The sequence below is a fragment of the Ascaphus truei genome, chromosome 13 (assembly GCF_040206685.1).
Source record: "Ascaphus truei isolate aAscTru1 chromosome 13, aAscTru1.hap1, whole genome shotgun sequence".
Lineage (NCBI taxonomy): Eukaryota > Metazoa > Chordata > Amphibia > Anura > Ascaphidae > Ascaphus > Ascaphus truei.
The window spans coordinates 14,524,210-14,541,913 of record NC_134495.1 but is presented as its reverse complement, the minus strand read 5'-3'; the positions used below and the strand labels follow the sequence as shown (position 1 = coordinate 14,541,913).

The window sequence follows — 17,704 nt, the reverse complement described above, 5'->3', positions numbered from 1 at the left end:
ATGCAATTTCGGGGGTGAGCAAAGTTAAGGGAACCTAGAAAAACATTCCTTTAATCACATACACGGTTCCACTTCTAACCACAATGCACTGTTCTACAAAGCAAGGGTTTAACGTTAGAGCTATGGAAAAACAAGTCTGGTTATGGTTCTACAGAACAAGAGTCTGAAAAGATAGATAGATAGATGTAGAGGTAGCGGTGCCGTGTTAGCCGAGCTTTAATAATCAGAAACGAATAGACGATACCGTTCTGTGGCTAACGAAATGCTTTTATTTGTGCGAGCTTTCGGGATACACGGATCTCTTCTTCCGGCGATGTTACAATGAATGAAGCCAAAAAAGGGTTTTAACTTTAAAACAGTGCATCCTGGAATGTGATCTGTGCTTGAAGTCCCCCCCCCCCCCTCCCCGTGCAGTATGCGGTTTATGACTTGAGGTGTTAAATGGTCCCTGAATGTTAGTGATGTAAGAGACACACACACACACACACATATTTCCTCACTAGAAACTGAACCCCTATTGAAAAACGCTGGTCTAGACAATACAGAAACACAATTTAATGTTTCCTGGTATTCTCTTGAATCTAGGCTATAGATATTTTGGAGTCTACGTCTGAACAATTTGGTATCTGAATTTATTAAAGCAAAGCTAAAAATGGCACGGAAGGTTTTATTTGGATGAATGCTTTCACTTTAATACCTTAATAAGCACCACTGGTGTTTTTTAATGGGGTAACTGTTCTGGGTATCACTGCCTATTACCTTAAACAAGCAAACACCTGACTAATTGTGTGTTTTTTCACAGCCAGCGCCGGCTGCTTCTCAGGGACACCCCCCTGCAGAACACATGGATGGATCTCTGGACCATGGTGCACTTTCTCATTCCAGGCTTATCCAGGCCATATCTGGATTTCCCAGTAAAAGCCGGCAGTGACCAAGACCAAGATTACTGCCACAAGGTGGTCATAAGACTGCATCGGGTACGTGGACCTGTTTACATCTCTCCGAGCGGAAATGTCCGACTCCCTGCACTGACCCGCTGGTTTTAACAAGGAATGTAGCATGCTGTGGTCACCAACTGGAACATGTATACTGGGAGGATAAAAGGCTAGGGAGCCCTCGCGGGTCTTTACTGGTATTATGGTGCTCTTCATAGTCCCAACTATCGGCACATTATAAAGAAGCCTGATAGAGAATCTCTCTTTAGGAGCTTGTGAGCTGACTTTGCACGGAATCTCTCCTAGACAAGTCCGCACATTATAAGCTGTTGCTCATTCCCTGTACTTTCATTGGTGGTTTTTTGTTTTAAAAAAATGTTCGTGTTTTTTAGGTTACCTTTGGCTTTTTTTTTTTTTTACATTTGAAATCATGAAGGGGGAAAAAAAAACTTATAATTAGCAGTATATATCTGTGTCAATTAAAGACAGGTACGCCTATCTCTAAAAAGGTGCTTTTAATAACTCAATGTTTCGGCTCAATCCTGAGCATTTCTCAATAGCTCTGGATTGAGGCAAAATATTGTTATTAAAATCACCTTTTTCAGATTGGAGTGTGTTGTCTCACACTCACTCACTCTCACTCACACACACCAAGTAACAACGGGAAATACTGACTCAGAGATTAAAGTGATTTTTTTAAAAATACTATAGTATTTGAGCTGTAGCATTCACTGGGACACACCAATATAACCCATTCACTGCTAGATGGGGCAGCAACATATTGCAGTTCACTCTGAGCTCTCGTTGCAAGTGCATTGTTGTGGTTCCATCCCGGTGTTGGCTGTGCTGGGGTTTGTGACGTATAATTCAAATGCAGCTTTGAAAGCCCGTTCTCCGGCTGAGGTTGGTTTATTTATTTTTATTTTTTCCCCTCTCGCAGATGACGCAGCCGTTTATATTGCGTCGGTCCAAGCGTGATGTGGAAAGGCAACTAACCAAGAAATCTGAGCACGTGTTGAAATGCCAGCTGTCGAACCGCCAGAAGACGCTCTATGAGGACGTCATGATGCAGCCAGGGTAAGGATGCGCCTCCCGAATTTCCTACGAGCGCCTCGGGCAGCAATAAGTTGGTAGTTTTGAAGCCTTTTGCCGATGTCGGGTGCCACAGGTTTGCTGGGGGAAAGATGAGTTAACTTCACAAGAGCTGGGGTCTAAAGTGGTGCCGGGCAGTGCAGGTGATAACAGCAGTTGATCTGTTTTGGTCGCACAGGACGCAGGATGCCCTGAAGGGAGGCCACTTTGTCAGCGTGCTCCACGTCCTGATGCAGCTGCAGAGAATTTGTAACCATCCTGAGCTGGTGGACCCGCGCCCTGCCCGGTCCTCCTATGTGTGTGATGCGCTGCAGTACGACACTGCGTCGCTGATACTACAAGCACTGGCATACGATCCCTGGAAGGTGAGAGCGGCGGAAACCGGTCCCGGCCAGGTTCCTATTCACTGCTAAAATACATGGCTCTAGGGCAGGGGTGGCCAACTACAGTCCTCAAGGTCCACCAGCCTGGTCAGGGATATCCCTGCTTCAGCACAGGTGTCAGTCAATGACTGAGCCACCTGTGCTGGAGCAGGGTTATCCTGAATTCCTGACCTGTTGGTGGCTTTTGAGGACTGGAGTTGGGCACTCCTGCTATAGGGAGAATGGAATGTTTGCTGCCAGCAATGGGGCGAACAAGAATCCCTTTACAAGGGGTTAAACTGAGCCAAATCGCTTGTGGAGGGGGAGGTGAAAGGCGCAGCTTTTTAAGAATGAGACAGAAGATTTGGGTAATGGTTATATGAGCCCTATGTAATTGCGCATGCAGTTCTCGGCACAGCTTCTACGCCCCTCCTGCCATGTTGGAACCGGCTGCGCTGTGCGCCTTTGATTGGAGCTCTGCGGTTGTGTGCGTCTCTGCACCCGAACTCTAGTGCAACACCCGGTACACATCTCTGCACCCAAGCGGGGAACGTTCCAGGGGGCCAAGTGATGGTCCTTCATGGACTGGACTTGGACCGCCAGTTTAGGAACCGCGATCCTAATGCATTGTGCTCATATCTGTCCCTTCTTGGTCCCTTCATTTTCAGAACGCAGACCTGTCCCTGTTTGACGTGCTTGGCTTGGAGAATAGAATGACCCGTTACGAGGCCCAGGTGTTGCCCAAACAGAAAGTGTCCAGGAAGCTGGTTGAGGAGATCTACACCTCCGCTGATCCAGCACCCCGACCCAAAAGGGTCAAGATAAAACCCTGCAGGTATCCACTACAAGACATCCAATAAGCTGCACCCTCCACCCACACATCCATCCTAATAAACAACCCCTATTAATTAACCTGCAGGTTGTTTGAGCCAGTTCTGTATGGCCAGAAGCCAGAGGGGCGGATGGTCACCTTCCCAAGTGCCCCAGCAACTCGCATAGTGACCACAACTACAGCCACAATCACCCAGCAGGGACAAGTCAGAGGACGGTCCCCAATGACTGCAACCACTGCTTCTCAGGTTACCAAAGGTATCTTCTTTCCCTTCCTACTGCTGCACTCCCAGGGACCATCTTATCCCTGTAGGACACAATATGTAGGGGGGTGGGGGAAAGGGGAAGAGAACTTTGCACCAGCCTAAGAAAAAAGAATGGTATGGTGCATGAAGGGATAATAGGATCATTAAACACCAAAGGACAAGAATACCAATTGATAGCACTCTATACACAGTATGGAAAGAAATGCATTTAGTATAAATAAGCCTTTAATGGAAAAACTCGATAAACTCCTTAAAAGTAAGGACACTGGTGGCCTTTTGGGACACAACCAGATATGTCAGGAGTAATATTTACCTGCTTTGCTGCCAGAGCGTCCCATTTGGCAGGCCTTGAAGGCATGGTTTGTGTTCAAAACCCCTGGATTGACATTTGAAGCCTATAAGAACAGAATGTAATTTATTTCAAGGAAATTTTATTTATTTGTATAGTCATTGTAAAAAAAAAAAAACACACAAAACACACCCCACACAAGTTTGTAAATGAACAGTAGTGACCATTTTGTGCTTTTCTGCACCTGTGTAACGTGTCATTTGTAGCTTTGATCACTCAGCCTCAGACCTCTCAGGTCTCTGGGGGAATTCCCAGGCAGCCGACCCCAGTGACCTTCAGCACGGCCGCTGCGATGAGGCAGCGGACTCCGGGCCCCCCGGCTCCTCCACACACCGTCCAGCAGAGCGTTCTGTCTCAGAGACTGGTGCTCAGCTCACAGGCGCGGCTGCCAAGTAAGCATGTGCTTCTCCTCGTACCTCTTTCTCCTTAACCCCTTCTCGGGCGCCCTGCAACGCAAGGGGATTGGAACAGGCTAACCTCAAAGCTACACCCTCGCGAATCCTTAGATACGTGGCCAGTTACGTGGCATAATAGAAGTTGCTGCTATCCCGTTTGGAATCTTTTAGTATCCGCGCTAATTTTTTTCTTATCTTAATTAATATCCTTACCCCACCCCCCCCCCCCCACCCCATCCCTGCCATTTTCTCCCACAGAAGTTTAACTCCTTTTAACTTAATCTCTAGTTTCTGAAGTTACCATGGTAACGTTTAGACTGGACTCTGGGGAGAGCCCCATTTTAACCTCCCGAGCACTTAAATATTTGAAACGCTTATCTCCTAAACAAAACACCGGATGGTAAAAAATAAAAACCATGTTGGAAAGAGCGTGCGTGTGTGTACTTGTGTAGGACTTTGCAGTCCCTGCTAAGTGGCCATCCTCCTGCATTTTTGTTTTTCATTGCTTCCCACAGGCGGCGAGGTGGTAAAAATCGCTCAGCTGGCCGCCGGTGGAGCCCAAGGCAGGATAGCCCAGGCCGAGACCCCGGTCACTCTGCAGTTCCAAGGGAACAAATTCACCCTGTCCCAAAGCCAGCTGCGTCAGCTCACTGCAGGCCAGCCACTGCAGCTGCAAGGTAATCCCACCCAAAGAGGGGGCCACGGGTACAGTCCAAAGAATGGGGGTACACAGAACATTCATCTGACCACTTTTACTACTGGATGAGCCTCTGGCAGTGACAGGGGGTCAAATGTGCATGTAGCATTATTTTTTATTTACAATGTGCCGGCATATTCCGTAGCACAGTACAATGGGGTGTGAAAACAAACTAAAACCTTAACACACCCTGGTATTGTAGGTAAGGCGATTACATTGCTTTAAAAGAAGAAAAAAAAACGTCCTTTACTTTAAAAATGTCCTGTTCGACTGGGAAAGAAGATTCTTCTTGTCCTACTTCAGTCCCATTTTTTATTTTGTAGATTTATTGGATGCTGTCCTGTCCTTGGCAGTATTCTGGCTGGCCCCAAAGCGCAGAACTGATTGTTCCATGGTGTGTGTATATGTATATTTTACAGTTATTCCACCTGGTATATTTTTTATTTTTTTCCCCCATCCCAGGAAATGTTCTGCAGATTGTCTCAGCTCCTGGACAGTACCTGCGGCCACAGGGTTCTGTGGTCATGCCAGCCATGCCGCAGGGCGCTGCTGCTAATGCAATCAGAAGCCAGCAGCCAACGGGGGCACCTCAACTCGGCGCAGTGACCCCGGCAGGTGTGTGATCTATCCCAGCGGGGGGGTCAGGGCCAAGACGCAGTATGTTCCACGCTGGTGGAAATTTCACCAGTCCTGAACTTCTTAGCTGCGGAGGTGGCGGGCTACACTGTATAGTCATGTGATGCAGTCCATGCTATCTCCCCCCCCCCTCATTATGTTGAAAAGTAGTTTATTCAGCATCTCAAATAAACGCTTTTGCTGCCAGTAGGATTTTGCAATATGTTGCAGGCCTCTCAGAAAAGGGTTAAGTGTGCACCTACTTATAGGAGGATTGTCACGGGAGACCAGGACTATCACACCCGGGATCCATTCGCCAGACATAAACACAGAGTTTATAAAATGTATTTATTGGAAAAAGAAATATCCACAGCTATATTTACAGTAAATCAACACACACTTACAACTGGTTAACTGGGGCTACCCTATAAACATGTGTGCAGGGACCTCCCTAAAGAGATTTTCCTGGTTCTTTCTTTCTTCCTGCGGTGTCCTCTGCAGCTTCTCCCAGTTACTACCAGCTTCTTTCCAGCTGCCTCAGCTAAAGAACTCTGAGCTCACAACTAAAGCGCTGATCTTATCTGATCTGTCTAGGGGGTCTCCCCCCCCACCCCCCCAGGTGTTTGCAATATGACACAGCCCCTGATCGGTGGGTGGAAATGCAACAACAAACGGTTACATGCAAAAAGTTACTTGGAAAAATCACAGACCACTTGGCACCATTCCAGCTGAATTAACCCCTGGTTCCTGAAGTGCTGGAACTATGCTTACAATACAGATCTATATACAAACATAATACAGGTGTATTAATGACAGGTAGGGGTAATGACCGACTTGACCTTTTATTAAAAGCAGTCGCATTTACCCCTACCGTCACAAGGATGCAAACATTAAAACATTTGTATAATGTATGAAGTGGGGGGTCCTCTGTGTTGAACCACGTTCATTTCATCTCCGGGGACCCCTTGCTCCCCGAGATACTTTCGAATGTGCTGCTGGAATCTCTTGGGAGTTCAAAGCCAATAGGAAGCCGCGACAGAGGATGTTGCGGTTTCTTATTGGCTCCTGTGCCGCGGGACATTTAAACCCTTCCAGCAGCACCTACGGAGAGGTAAGTATCTCAGGAAGCAGGGGGTCCCGGAGCTGGAATTAATGTGGTTCAACTGCAAAGACTCCCTACTTCATAATTGATTGATAGAGATATTTATTAATTATTATTATGTTCACCCTACCATAGACCCATACCTTTTAACCCCTTGTGTTTTGTCTGTAGCCATCGTAGCAGGGAGGAACATGCAGGCTGTTTCTGCCGCAGTTAATCCAGCGACTGCCCCAAAAGCTGCGCCCGCTGTGATAGGTCGTGCCCAGGTATGTCCTTTTTTTATCTGTATGTGTATCAAGCCCACACAGAGGACAGAGATGCTGTAATATCGGAGGGGTTTGTGTGAACTCCAGACCGACCGTGGGATTCAGTAAACGCATGAGTGCCAGAGGGGAACGAAGGAACTGATCTCCCAGCTGCTCTGATTTAAATGGAGACTTTAAATGTCAAACCATGGTACTCTGGGCTCTGAACATTCTGCTGACAGCGAGTGGGGTTTAAAAAAAATAAAAATAAATGAAAAACACAACCTATGCAGAGAAAATACCCGTCGCCTAGTTGGGGTATAGAGGGAAGGGCTGGGGTATAAAGCTTGATCATTTATTTCGGGTGCAGCACTTGTGGTTCCTCTCTGCTCCACCACATTTAGCTTAGCGGGTGTTTGTAGAGATAAGTTGTCTGTATGTTTCGTTAATGCAAATCAGGCGTATAACATGGGAATTAAACTGCTATGTTTACATCGAAATCTTTGTGTCTTTGAAGGAATCTGCAGAAGAAAAGCAGCGTGTGATGGAGCGCCTGGACCGGCTTTTCTCCTGTAATGAGCGGCGCTGTGGGCGGGCCCCGCTGTATGGAGCAGACTTGTTATCCGTCTGCTCTCTGGGCTCTGCTGAAGCTCGGCCTCCCATCTCACACACACACTGGGGCTGGACCGGCTCGATGACCTGTCTCCTCTCCTCCCGCTCCCCCGAGGGCTCGAGTGACCCCCTGCGACACCTCATCCTGTCCCCCGACCAGCAGAAAGCTGCCCTGGAACCTCTCGCTAAAAGGTTATTTAAGAAGCATTTCCACCTCCTGTCTATGACCCGGTCACTTCCTGTACTATGCATATGTTTGTGCGTGTTATCTCTATCTCTATCAGTCCTTATCGCTTAAACCAGCGCTGCGCAAACTGTTTTTCAGCTGCGGCCCCCTTCCTGGGAGTCGCAGCGTTTGCTCCCCTCCTCGCGGCTTCAAACGACGTTGCGGGAAGACCCGGCTGCCAATAGGTAAGTGAGGTTACAGAGGCCTCACGCCTCCCCCTGCATTAAATTAAATGCCTGGGGAAGAGCGCGGGGCCTCTAACAGCCCGTGCCCCCCAGTTTGCGCACCGCTGGCTTAAACGGCTGGATGAACTCTCTCCATGTTGCTCAAACACATTTTCTGATTTAATCATCCCCTCATTTTGGACTCGGCAATGCCCCACCGAAGGGGTCGGTGCTTCTAGCTATAGCACATTTTTGGGGTGCGTAGGAACCTTTTTGTGAACGGACCCAATAAGTCCTTTTATTTGTTTGGTTCTGTTCCCAGAGCGTTGTGTGTGGTACCAGCTGTGGTTGCCGCTCCCCCTGCTCTGTCCGTGGCACATCCTCCTCCTTCCTACACCCACGGCATGAAGCTCCTGTGTCACGGCCTGAGGGAGCAGGCAGCTCCTTATCTGCAGCACCTGCGGGAGAAAACCTCCCCTCACTGCGTGCAGTTCCCTGACCTGCGTCTCATCCAGTGTGACTCGGGTACGTGGGTAGTGGGGGCATAGAGTCGCCGGACTCCTAACGGCCCATGGGGGAATTGTTACTGCAGACACTGCTGCCCGCTGCCGGTCCACGTCGCTGCACTGCTGGAGGGGCCAGCAAATGTTACCAAGGGACATGGTTAACCCTTTCACTGCCATAAAGGTATTCTGATCCACTGGTAACCCCTTTAATCCTGCATGGCATTATCATCCAGCTGTAAATGTGTGCTGGTGTGTGTGTTCCTGCTGTTGGCACATCCATTACACCTTCTTCAAATGCACTCTGTTCATGTTGTTATTTTTGCGAATATTTGAGCAATGAGGGATTTTTTTTCCTATTTTAAGTAGCTATTTAGCTACATTATCACTCGTCTCACTGTAATACATTTATAACATTTGAGTGGTTTTTGTTTTGTTTTTATCCTTTCTCATCACATTTATATAACATTGTGGGGCTGTGGGGGGCGGCGGTGCTGTGGGGGGCGGGCTGCGGCGCTGTGGGGGGGCGGCGGTGCTGTGGGGGCCGGGCTGCGGCGCTGTGGGGGGGCGGCGGTGCTATGGGGGGCGGGTTGCGGCCCATCTGCTTTTTCTTTTAGTTGTCTATTAGTGTTCGGATAGGTGAAAGTTCAGAAGCGCTCAAATGCCAGGTATATAAAGTTCAATAAGACCCAAAAACCACCATCCAAGGAAAATAACATCAGAGTAAATGTGTGAAAAATAAAGCCAACAATTAGGCAATGAAAGCCCCCACCATCTATCTCATTGGGGGCTAACCTTGTAGCAATGAAACAATTACTCACAATTCCTGTTGTGGCTGGATGGATACGCTGCTTCCAGAGTAAAGTATTCAATATGCAGAAGATGTGAGGAGCGCACGATCCGGTAGGAGCAAAGGGAGGACCCAGATAACAAAAGTACAAATGTATTGAGTCATCGAGGCATTAAAATCCAACGCGTTTCGAACGTGTTAGCTTTCTTTATCAAGGGTCGTGCGCTCGTCACATCTTCTGCATATTCATGTTTGGAACCTAAGTTCCTTTTAGAAGCTGCTACGTCTCCAGCTTTTTTTTTTTTTTGCTACCAGTCTACTTATTTGTTTTAATTGACTACTTTTGTGATCATTATAATTTACTAGCTGTATCCATTTGGATACACATTTTTGCATTTGCACTTATTCACTATTACAAGTTTATTATTAATAATAAAAATATTATTATTATTAAAGACTATAGGCACACTAGATATTGATTTAGACACACATTTTTATTCATTAGGGAGCACTGCAGCGCTGATTGTTTTTTTTCACTTTCCACTCGCCGCCCCCTCCCCACACTCGCCCCCTCCCCGCACTCACCCCCTCCCCGCACTCGCCCCCTCCCCGCACTCGCCCCCTCCCCGCACTCGCCCCCTCCCCACGCTCTGCAGCAGCCCTCGCAGGTGGGCATGGTTTGATCTAGGAGTCTCCCCTCCGTGCTGGGTTATTGATGCTTCTCCTTTGCTATCTCACACAGGAAAGCTGGAGGCTCTGGTCATCCTCCTCCGGAAGCTGAGGTCCGAGGGACGGAGGGTTCTCATCTTCTCCCAGATGCTGCTCATGTTGGACATATTGGATCTCTTCCTGGATCTCCACTCCCTGACCTTCCTGCGGATCGACGAATTCGCTAATTACGAGCAGTGCCAGGTGAGCGCCAGCAGGGCCCATACTTGGGATGTCTACCCACACTAACAGTAAACACACCGCTCCATATAACAAGACTGGTTAAACATTCCAGCTCCTGCAAGTCTTTGTTTGCAAGTCTCTATTCACTCCAAGCTCCAATAACCAGCTTCATACATACACGGGGTGTACGAAGGGTATATATGTATTATATGGAGGCAGCGTTGTATGCAGGGATTTCCAGCCAGACAGAATACAGCGAATCCTATTTTCTCTAAGTGCATGAAACATACACACCTGTAGCTTTCCCTGCACCGGAGAGCTTACAGTCTAAGTCAGGAGTGGCCACCTCCAGGACTCAAGTTTTCTGGCTATCCATGCTTCAGCATAGGTGGCCAAGTATGAATGACTGAGCCACCTGTGCTGAAGCGGGGATATCCTGAGAACCTGACCTTTTTGGTGGTTCTTGAGGACTGGAGTTCGTCACCCCTGGTCTAAGGGATGCTTTGTAGTATGGAGCAAACTACACCATCTTGATATTTTACCCAAGACCAGGAGGAGTTAATTCTGGGATTGGAACCAGTCTCCTTCTCTCCCATGATGCATGGCATCCAGCGTGTAATTCCTCGTCCTTACTCCAGGGTTCTTGTTGCTTGTACATTCCCTGGCATTACCTGAGGATAAAGTGACTGCTCTCATTCTACCTTTGGAAACCTGTTTTCCTGAGGATCTGATATGTGGGGCAAACATCTATTTTCCTGATCTCTTCTCTCTTGCTCTCCGCTCTTCTCTCTCGCTCTCCGCTATTCTCTCTTGCTCTCCGCTCTTCTCTCTCTCCGCTCTTCTCTCTCTCCACTCTTCTCTCTCTCCGCTCTTTTCTCTCTCTCTCCGCTCTTTTCTCTCTCTCTCCACTCTTTTCTCTCTCCGCTCTTCTCTCTCTCTCTCCGCTCTTCTCTCTCTCTCTCCGCTCTTCTCTCTCTCTCTCGCGCTCTAGCGCTCTTCTCTCTTGCTCGCTCTCCGCTCTTCTCTCTTGCTCGCTCTTCGCTCTTCTCTCTTGCTCGCTCTCCGCTCTTCTCTCTCGCTCGCTCTCCGCTCTTCTCTCTCGCTCGCTCTCCGCTCTTCTCTCTCGCTCGCTCTCCGCTCTTCTCTCTCGCTCGCTCTCCGCTCTTCTCGCTCGCTCTCCGCTCTTCTCTCTCGCTTGCTCTTCTCTCCGCTCTTCTCTCTGCTCTTCTCTCTGCTCTTCTCTCTGCTCTTCTCTCTGCTCTTCTCTCCGCTCTTCTCTCTCGCTCTCTTGCTCTCCGCTCTTCTCTCTCGCTCTCTTGCTCTCCGCTCTTCTCTCTCGCTCTCTTGCTCTCCGCTCTTCTCTCTCGCTCTCGCTCCCCGCTCTTCTCTCTCTCGCTCTTCTCTCTCGCTCTCCGCTCTTCTCTCTCGCTCGCTCTCCGCTCTTCTCTCTCGCTCTCTCCCTCTCTTGCTCTCCGCTCTCCGCTCTTCTCTCTCGCTCTCGCTCCCCGCTCTTCTCTCTCTCGCTCTTCTCTCTCGCTCTCCGCTCTTCTCTCTCTTTCTCTCTCGCTCTTCTCTCTCTCTTTCGCTCCCCGCTCTTCTCTCTCGCTCTCCGCTCTTCTCTCTCTTTCGCTCCCCGCTCTTCTCGCTCGCTCTCCGCTCTTCTCTCTCTCTTTCGCTCCCCGCTCTTCTCTCTCGCTCTCCGCTCTTCTCTCTCTCTTTCGCTCCCCGCTCTTCTCTCACGCTCTCCGCTCTTCTCTCTCTTTCGCTCCCCGCTCTTCTCTCGTGCTCTCCGCTCTTCTCTCTCTCTTTCGCTCCCCGCTCTTCTCTCGCGCTCTCCGCACTTCTCTCTCGCTCGCTCTCCGCTCTTCTCGCTCGCTCTCCGCTCTTCTCTCTCGCTTGCTCTTCTCTCCGCTCTTCTCTCTGCTCTTCTCTCTGCTCTTCTCTCTGCTCTTCTCTCTGCTCTTCTCTCCGCTCTTCTCTCTCGCTCTCCGCTCTTCTCTCTCGCTCGCTCTCCGCTCTTCTCTCTCGCTCTCTTGCTCTCCGCTCTTCTCTCTCGCTCTCTTGCTCTCCGCTCTTCTCTTTCGCTCTCTTGCTCTCCGCTCTTCTCTCTCGCTCTCGCTCCCCGCTCTTCTCTCTCTCGCTCTTCTCTCTCGCTCTCCGCTCTTCTCTCTCGCTCTCCGCTCTTCTCTCTCGCTCTCTTGCTCTCCGCTCTCCGCTCTTCTCTCTCGCTCTCGCTCCCCGCTCTTCTCTCTCTCTCTCGCTCTCCGCTCTTCTCTCTCTCGCTCTTCTCTCTCGCTCTCCGCTCTTCTCTCTCTCTTTCTCTCTCGCTCTTCTCTCTCGCTCTCCGCTCTTCTCTCTCTTTCTCTCTCGCTCTTCTCTCTCTCTTTCGCTCATCGCTCTTCTCTCTCGCTCTCCGCTCTTCTCTCTCTCTTTCGCTCCCCGCTCTTCTCTCGCGCTCTCCGCACTTCTCTCTCGCTCGCTCTCCGCTCTTCTCGCTCGCTCTCCGCTCTTCTCTCTCGCTTGCTCTTCTCTCCGCTCTTCTCTCTGCTCTTCTCTCTGCTCTTCTCTCTGCTCTTCTCTCTGCTCTTCTCTCCGCTCTTCTCTCTCGCTCTCCGCTCTTCTCTCTCGCTCGCTCTCCGCTCTTCTCTCTCGCTCTCTTGCTCTCCGCTCTTCTCTCTCGCTCTCTTGCTCTCCGCTCTTCTCTTTCGCTCTCTTGCTCTCCGCTCTTCTCTCTCGCTCTCGCTCCCCGCTCTTCTCTCTCTCGCTCTTCTCTCTCGCTCTCCGCTCTTCTCTCTCGCTCTCCGCTCTTCTCTCTCGCTCTCTTGCTCTCCGCTCTCCGCTCTTCTCTCTCGCTCTCGCTCCCCGCTCTTCTCTCTCTCTCTCGCTCTCCGCTCTTCTCTCTCTCGCTCTTCTCTCTCGCTCTCCGCTCTTCTCTCTCTCTTTCTCTCTCGCTCTTCTCTCTCGCTCTCCGCTCTTCTCTCTCTTTCTCTCTCGCTCTTCTCTCTCTCTTTCGCTCATCGCTCTTCTCTCTCGCTCTCCGCTCTTCTCTCTCTCTTTCGCTCCCCGCTCTTCTCTCTCGCTCTCCGCTCTTCTCTCTCTCTTTCGCTCCCCGCTCTTCTCTCTCGCTCTCCGCTCTTCTCTCTCTCTTTCGCTCCCCGCTCTTCTCTCACGCTCTCTGCTCTTCTCTCTCTTTCGCTCCCCGCTCTTCTCTCGCGCTCTCCGCTCTTCTCTCTCTCTTTCGCTCCCCGCTCTTCTCTCGCGCTCTCCGCACTTCTCTCTCTTTCGCTCCCCGCTCTTCTCTCGCGCTCTCCGCTCTTCTCTCTCTCTTTCGCTCCCCGATCTTCTCTCTTTCGCTCCCCGCTCTTCTCTCGCGCTCTCCGCTCTTCTCTCTCTTTCGCTCCTCGCTCTTCTCTCGCGCTCTCCGCTCTTCTCTCGCGCTCTCCACTCTTCTCTCTCTCGCTCCCCGCTCTTCTCTCCGCGCTCTCCGCTCTCTCTCGCTCTGCGCTTACCACTAACTTTTTTAAATTTATTTTTTCTCCCCCCTCTTGTTCTCCTCTGACCTTTTTCACCCCCCATCGTAGGACCTCATGAAGAGTTTTAACAGAGACCCCCAAATCTTCTGCGTCCTCCTGTCCACTCACAGCTGCTCTCTGGGGGTGCCCCACGTGGATGCCGACACAGTAATATTCTACGACAATGATTTAAACCCTGTGATGGATGGAAAAACTCAGTCGTGGTGTGACCTTATTGGAAGATCAAAAGATATTTACATATATAGGTAACTCCTGCTGCCGAATAAAATCGGCAGTATCCTTTATCACGGGAGGCTGGCCGTATTACTTTGAGAATACAAATCTCTTTAGGATATTCATTCTTAGTCCCAAGTAAAATCTAAATGTTTAAAGCCCTAATTTCACATATCCACATATATTAGTGCAGTGGTGCGCAATCTTCTTCTTCTTTTGTTTTTTCCCTGCGCCCCCCCTGCCGGCTCCTTCTCTCCCCCCTCCCCCCCCCCCTCCCCTCGATTCCGGCGCTCTGACGTCACGGTACCCCGCGGCATCATTTGAAGTTACAGAAGCCTTCACCGCTCCCCCGGCATTTAATTGAAATGCCTTCGGGAAGCACGTGGGGCCTCTGTAACCGCCGCGCCCCTCCCACCCCCTGCAGAGAATCACGTGCACCCCAGTTTGCACACCCCTATATTAGTGGATGCATTCAGACATGTAACACTTTCATAGTTTTTAGGAAATATTGAACAGCTTTGCAAATTTAGGCCTTAAAGTCCAACCGCGGATATCAAAAGAACACATCACAGATTATACAGTGCTTGCTACTTCATTACTGGCTGTTCAGGGTCTCGGACCTGGATGAAGAAAGCCGGTAGGAGCAGTGCCAAGGTTTGTAGTGATGAAGGCAGTGACCAAGGTGAAAAATGATCAAGTAAAAATAATGTGAACAAACGCGTCTTAATTGGGATTGAAGCTTTAACCTAATGTAGAACTTGAGTGGGGGTTGATCACCCCTCGATGAGAGGGTGCACCCCTCAAAAGCAGATGTGGACCCCTCAAAAGCAGGGAGGGGGTAGGTGGACCCCTTCGGTGAAAGCAGATCGAGGGGGTGATGTGCACCCCTCAAAGTGGGGAGGGAAGGTGCACCCCTTGATGAAATTTGTTAATGCCTCTGTTTTCCTTCAGACTGGTGAGTGCCAGCTCCATAGAAGAGAAGCTGTTGAAGACTGGCACCAAGGACCTGATCAGAGAGGTGGCCGCTCAGGGCAGCGACTACTCCCTAGCTTTCCTAACGCAGGTACGTTCAGCGGGTCCCAGGCCCCGGAACCAGCTCGTTATCATTGGGAAGCTTAAAGTAAATCCCACGTTGTGCAGGGAGACGGAGGAAAGGGTACTGCCGGATGCGTCGGATTGATCTGCTTCTTGCAGTCTTCTCTCTCACCGGCTAATCTTACTCGAGATCTTCTCCCCACCTTATATTTTGATTATTTTTTCATAATATTCAATCTAAATATTGCACCCCCCCAAAAGGACCAAAAAAAACGTAGTTGTCGATGGAATAAAATCGCCCTACCGCCCAGATGCGGTTAGACCAGATGGGAGTCCCATTCCAATCTCATACAATACACCACGAAATAGTCTGATTACCCCGCACCAAAGACATATCTTTATTATTCAAACTGATTTTTTTTTTTTCCCCCACTTATTTTTTTAATTTTTTTTATTATTAATCCCAAAAATGTTAGGGGAAGGGGTACAGAAAGGAAAACCGGGGTGTTGGGGAAGGGTTGACAAGGATTTGGGGAAGAGTTACTTCCATCTTATTTAGATTCTTTGATAAAGTGCCGACAAGGCAGGAAACGCGTCGGAGGATCCAATTGTTGTTTTTTTTGGCAATATGCCTATTTAATAAATGTATCTTTTTTATTTTACCCGCTTCCAGCCCTATCATCTTTTTGCAGTGCTCAAACTCCACACAACTTTTCTCTACTTATTTAGTACATGGTCATTTGTCACAGTTACAATTTCTTGCATCTTATAATAACATCTATTATCGCTTGTGGTTATAGGTTACCCCACGGTTTCCAAGTTGCAGTAAATTTATACATTGTATCATGTAAAAATGCTGTCATTTTTCCCATTTGCATAATTTTCCACTATATATATATATATATATATATATATATATATATATATATATATATATATATATATATATTTATATATATATATATATATTTATATATATTAATTATTATATATATTAATTATTATATATATTAATTAATATAATATTATTGAGGGGAGTTCTGGGAGTGTTTCCAGTTGGCTGCTATTCTACGTCTTGTGGCTGGAAAATTAATGTGTGATCCATCTGGATTTTTAAACAGAGGACAACAAAATGTTTGTCCCAAAAACAATTACAAAGTGAATAAATGGAAAAAATATATATATATTTATTTGTATAATGGGTTTTTTTTTTTTTACACCTGGTGGGGCGTATAGAATAAGACGTTTCTGATCACCAGCACAAACATCTGTGTTCCGGGGACCCGAAATGTCCATTTCTATGCTAAAGGAACCTTTTTTATTTTAGAGGATTGTAACCCGTACGGAGACTTCTTCTTTCCATGATCAAGCAGACACAATTATTGTGATGCTTTAAATGAATGGACATAGAAAAGGACTCCTAGTGGCCACAAGTTTGCTCAAAAGTCAACTGGTCACTCTTACTGGTCGACCTTACACTTTGTAGAAAACTATTTAACTAGGAAATCCCATGTTGGAAAATCCTCCAGAACACGTGTGTGTGTGTGTGTGTGTGTGTGTGTTGCTCAAGGCTAATTTTATTCCCTTTTCTCCAGCAAACTATCCAGGAGCTGTTTGAAGTCTGCTCGCCGCTGGAAGACGCAGGGTTCCGGGTTAAAGCTGAGGAGTTTGTTTTGCTCTCTCAGGAGCCGTCCCCTTCTGATGCGATCACACCTAAGGTTGCGAGACCCTTTGTTGAGGTACAGACGTCCTACAAGAACAACATCGTATATCTGTGTGCAAACCTCATCACACTCGTGAGAGAGAACTTGTCTGGTCCGAGCTATAACAAAATAAACAATTATTACAAACATCATCCTATGATTTCTAATCCCATTGAGGGTGCTGAGCACTGGACACAAACATTTTTCATCACCAACGATCTGCAATGACACCTAAGCCTCTTGTGGGGTCAGCCATAAAGTATTAATAGTATAAACATATACCTTCATCCGACTGTCTTCCCTGGCTGCACAGGACCTCCAGCTGGCGTTTCCCTGATGCATGATTCAGTAATCAGATGAGCAGAAGTTTCCCAAAGGGGCATCGCTTCATTCAAAACTAGAAAGAGTAACCCGAAGAGACCAGGCTCAATTAAAAAGTTACTTTATTTCAACAGCACGTTTAACATGGAGACCTCATACGCGTGGACAAAACCCTGAAGGGTGAGAAAGGCGAGCGTGGTCTGTGTTGTTGAAATAAAGTAACTTTTTTTTTTATTGAACCTGTTCTCTTCAGGTTAGTCTTTCTAGATTTCGCTGAAGCGATGCCCCTCAGGGAAACTTTTTTGGTTTACCAGAACTATAACAAAACCTGATGCAGGGAGGGAGAACGGCCCCTGAAGTCGCACTACTTGTGATGTTGGGGCTAGGTCCTAATCGCACCCATCACATTTTAATTATGGATTGGTGTCATCTAATTTTTGCAGGACCTCTTATGTACGGCTGCCAATTTTAGAAGAAATGCATTGTAGCTCAAGTAGGATCAATCCCTAAACTAACCCATAATAATGATAGTACCAGTACATAAATGTATTCCGTATATACATCTATGGGGAACGCACATGTTTGTCAGATAACGTGTATCAGAACCTTTTATCTCTTACCAGAATTTGCATTCAGCAATCATTTATTTGCTCTTGTTTCCCAGGCTCTGGACAGGATTGAGTGTGGGGAGGAGGAGGACACCACAGAGCATGTCCAGGAAGACGGACCAAAGCCCAATGCTGGCATTCGCCTTTCAGAAGACTGCAGGCCACTAGGTGGCCAGGATCCATCTCCGTTGCAGGAGCTGGCTGACCTCATGCAGC

The 17,704-nt window shown here is 48.2% G+C and overlaps 1 protein-coding gene and 1 non-coding gene across 2 annotated transcripts in view; both read left to right on the top strand.

The window, feature by feature from the left end:
• LOC142465233 (E1A-binding protein p400-like) overlaps window positions 1-17,704 on the top strand; it is a 42,175-nt gene that overhangs the window by 17,932 nt on the left and 6,539 nt on the right. Inside the window, exons 16-31 of the mRNA XM_075569232.1 lie at window positions 803-977; window positions 1,876-2,012; window positions 2,206-2,392; window positions 3,058-3,224; window positions 3,309-3,478; window positions 4,042-4,227; window positions 4,746-4,907; window positions 5,390-5,542; window positions 6,816-6,910; window positions 7,407-7,693; window positions 8,214-8,416; window positions 9,927-10,096; window positions 13,657-13,853; window positions 14,773-14,884; window positions 16,452-16,595; window positions 17,545-17,702. Coding sequence (XP_075425347.1) covers window positions 803-977; window positions 1,876-2,012; window positions 2,206-2,392; window positions 3,058-3,224; window positions 3,309-3,478; window positions 4,042-4,227; window positions 4,746-4,907; window positions 5,390-5,542; window positions 6,816-6,910; window positions 7,407-7,693; window positions 8,214-8,416; window positions 9,927-10,096; window positions 13,657-13,853; window positions 14,773-14,884; window positions 16,452-16,595; window positions 17,545-17,702 — 2,703 coding nt within the window. The remainder of the gene's footprint in view (window positions 1-802; window positions 978-1,875; window positions 2,013-2,205; window positions 2,393-3,057; window positions 3,225-3,308; window positions 3,479-4,041; window positions 4,228-4,745; window positions 4,908-5,389; window positions 5,543-6,815; window positions 6,911-7,406; window positions 7,694-8,213; window positions 8,417-9,926; window positions 10,097-13,656; window positions 13,854-14,772; window positions 14,885-16,451; window positions 16,596-17,544; window positions 17,703-17,704) is intronic.
• On the top strand, window positions 10,694-10,823 carry LOC142465320 (small nucleolar RNA SNORA49). The gene has a single exon (XR_012787849.1). It is a non-coding gene; the product is annotated as a small nucleolar RNA SNORA49 (small nucleolar RNA).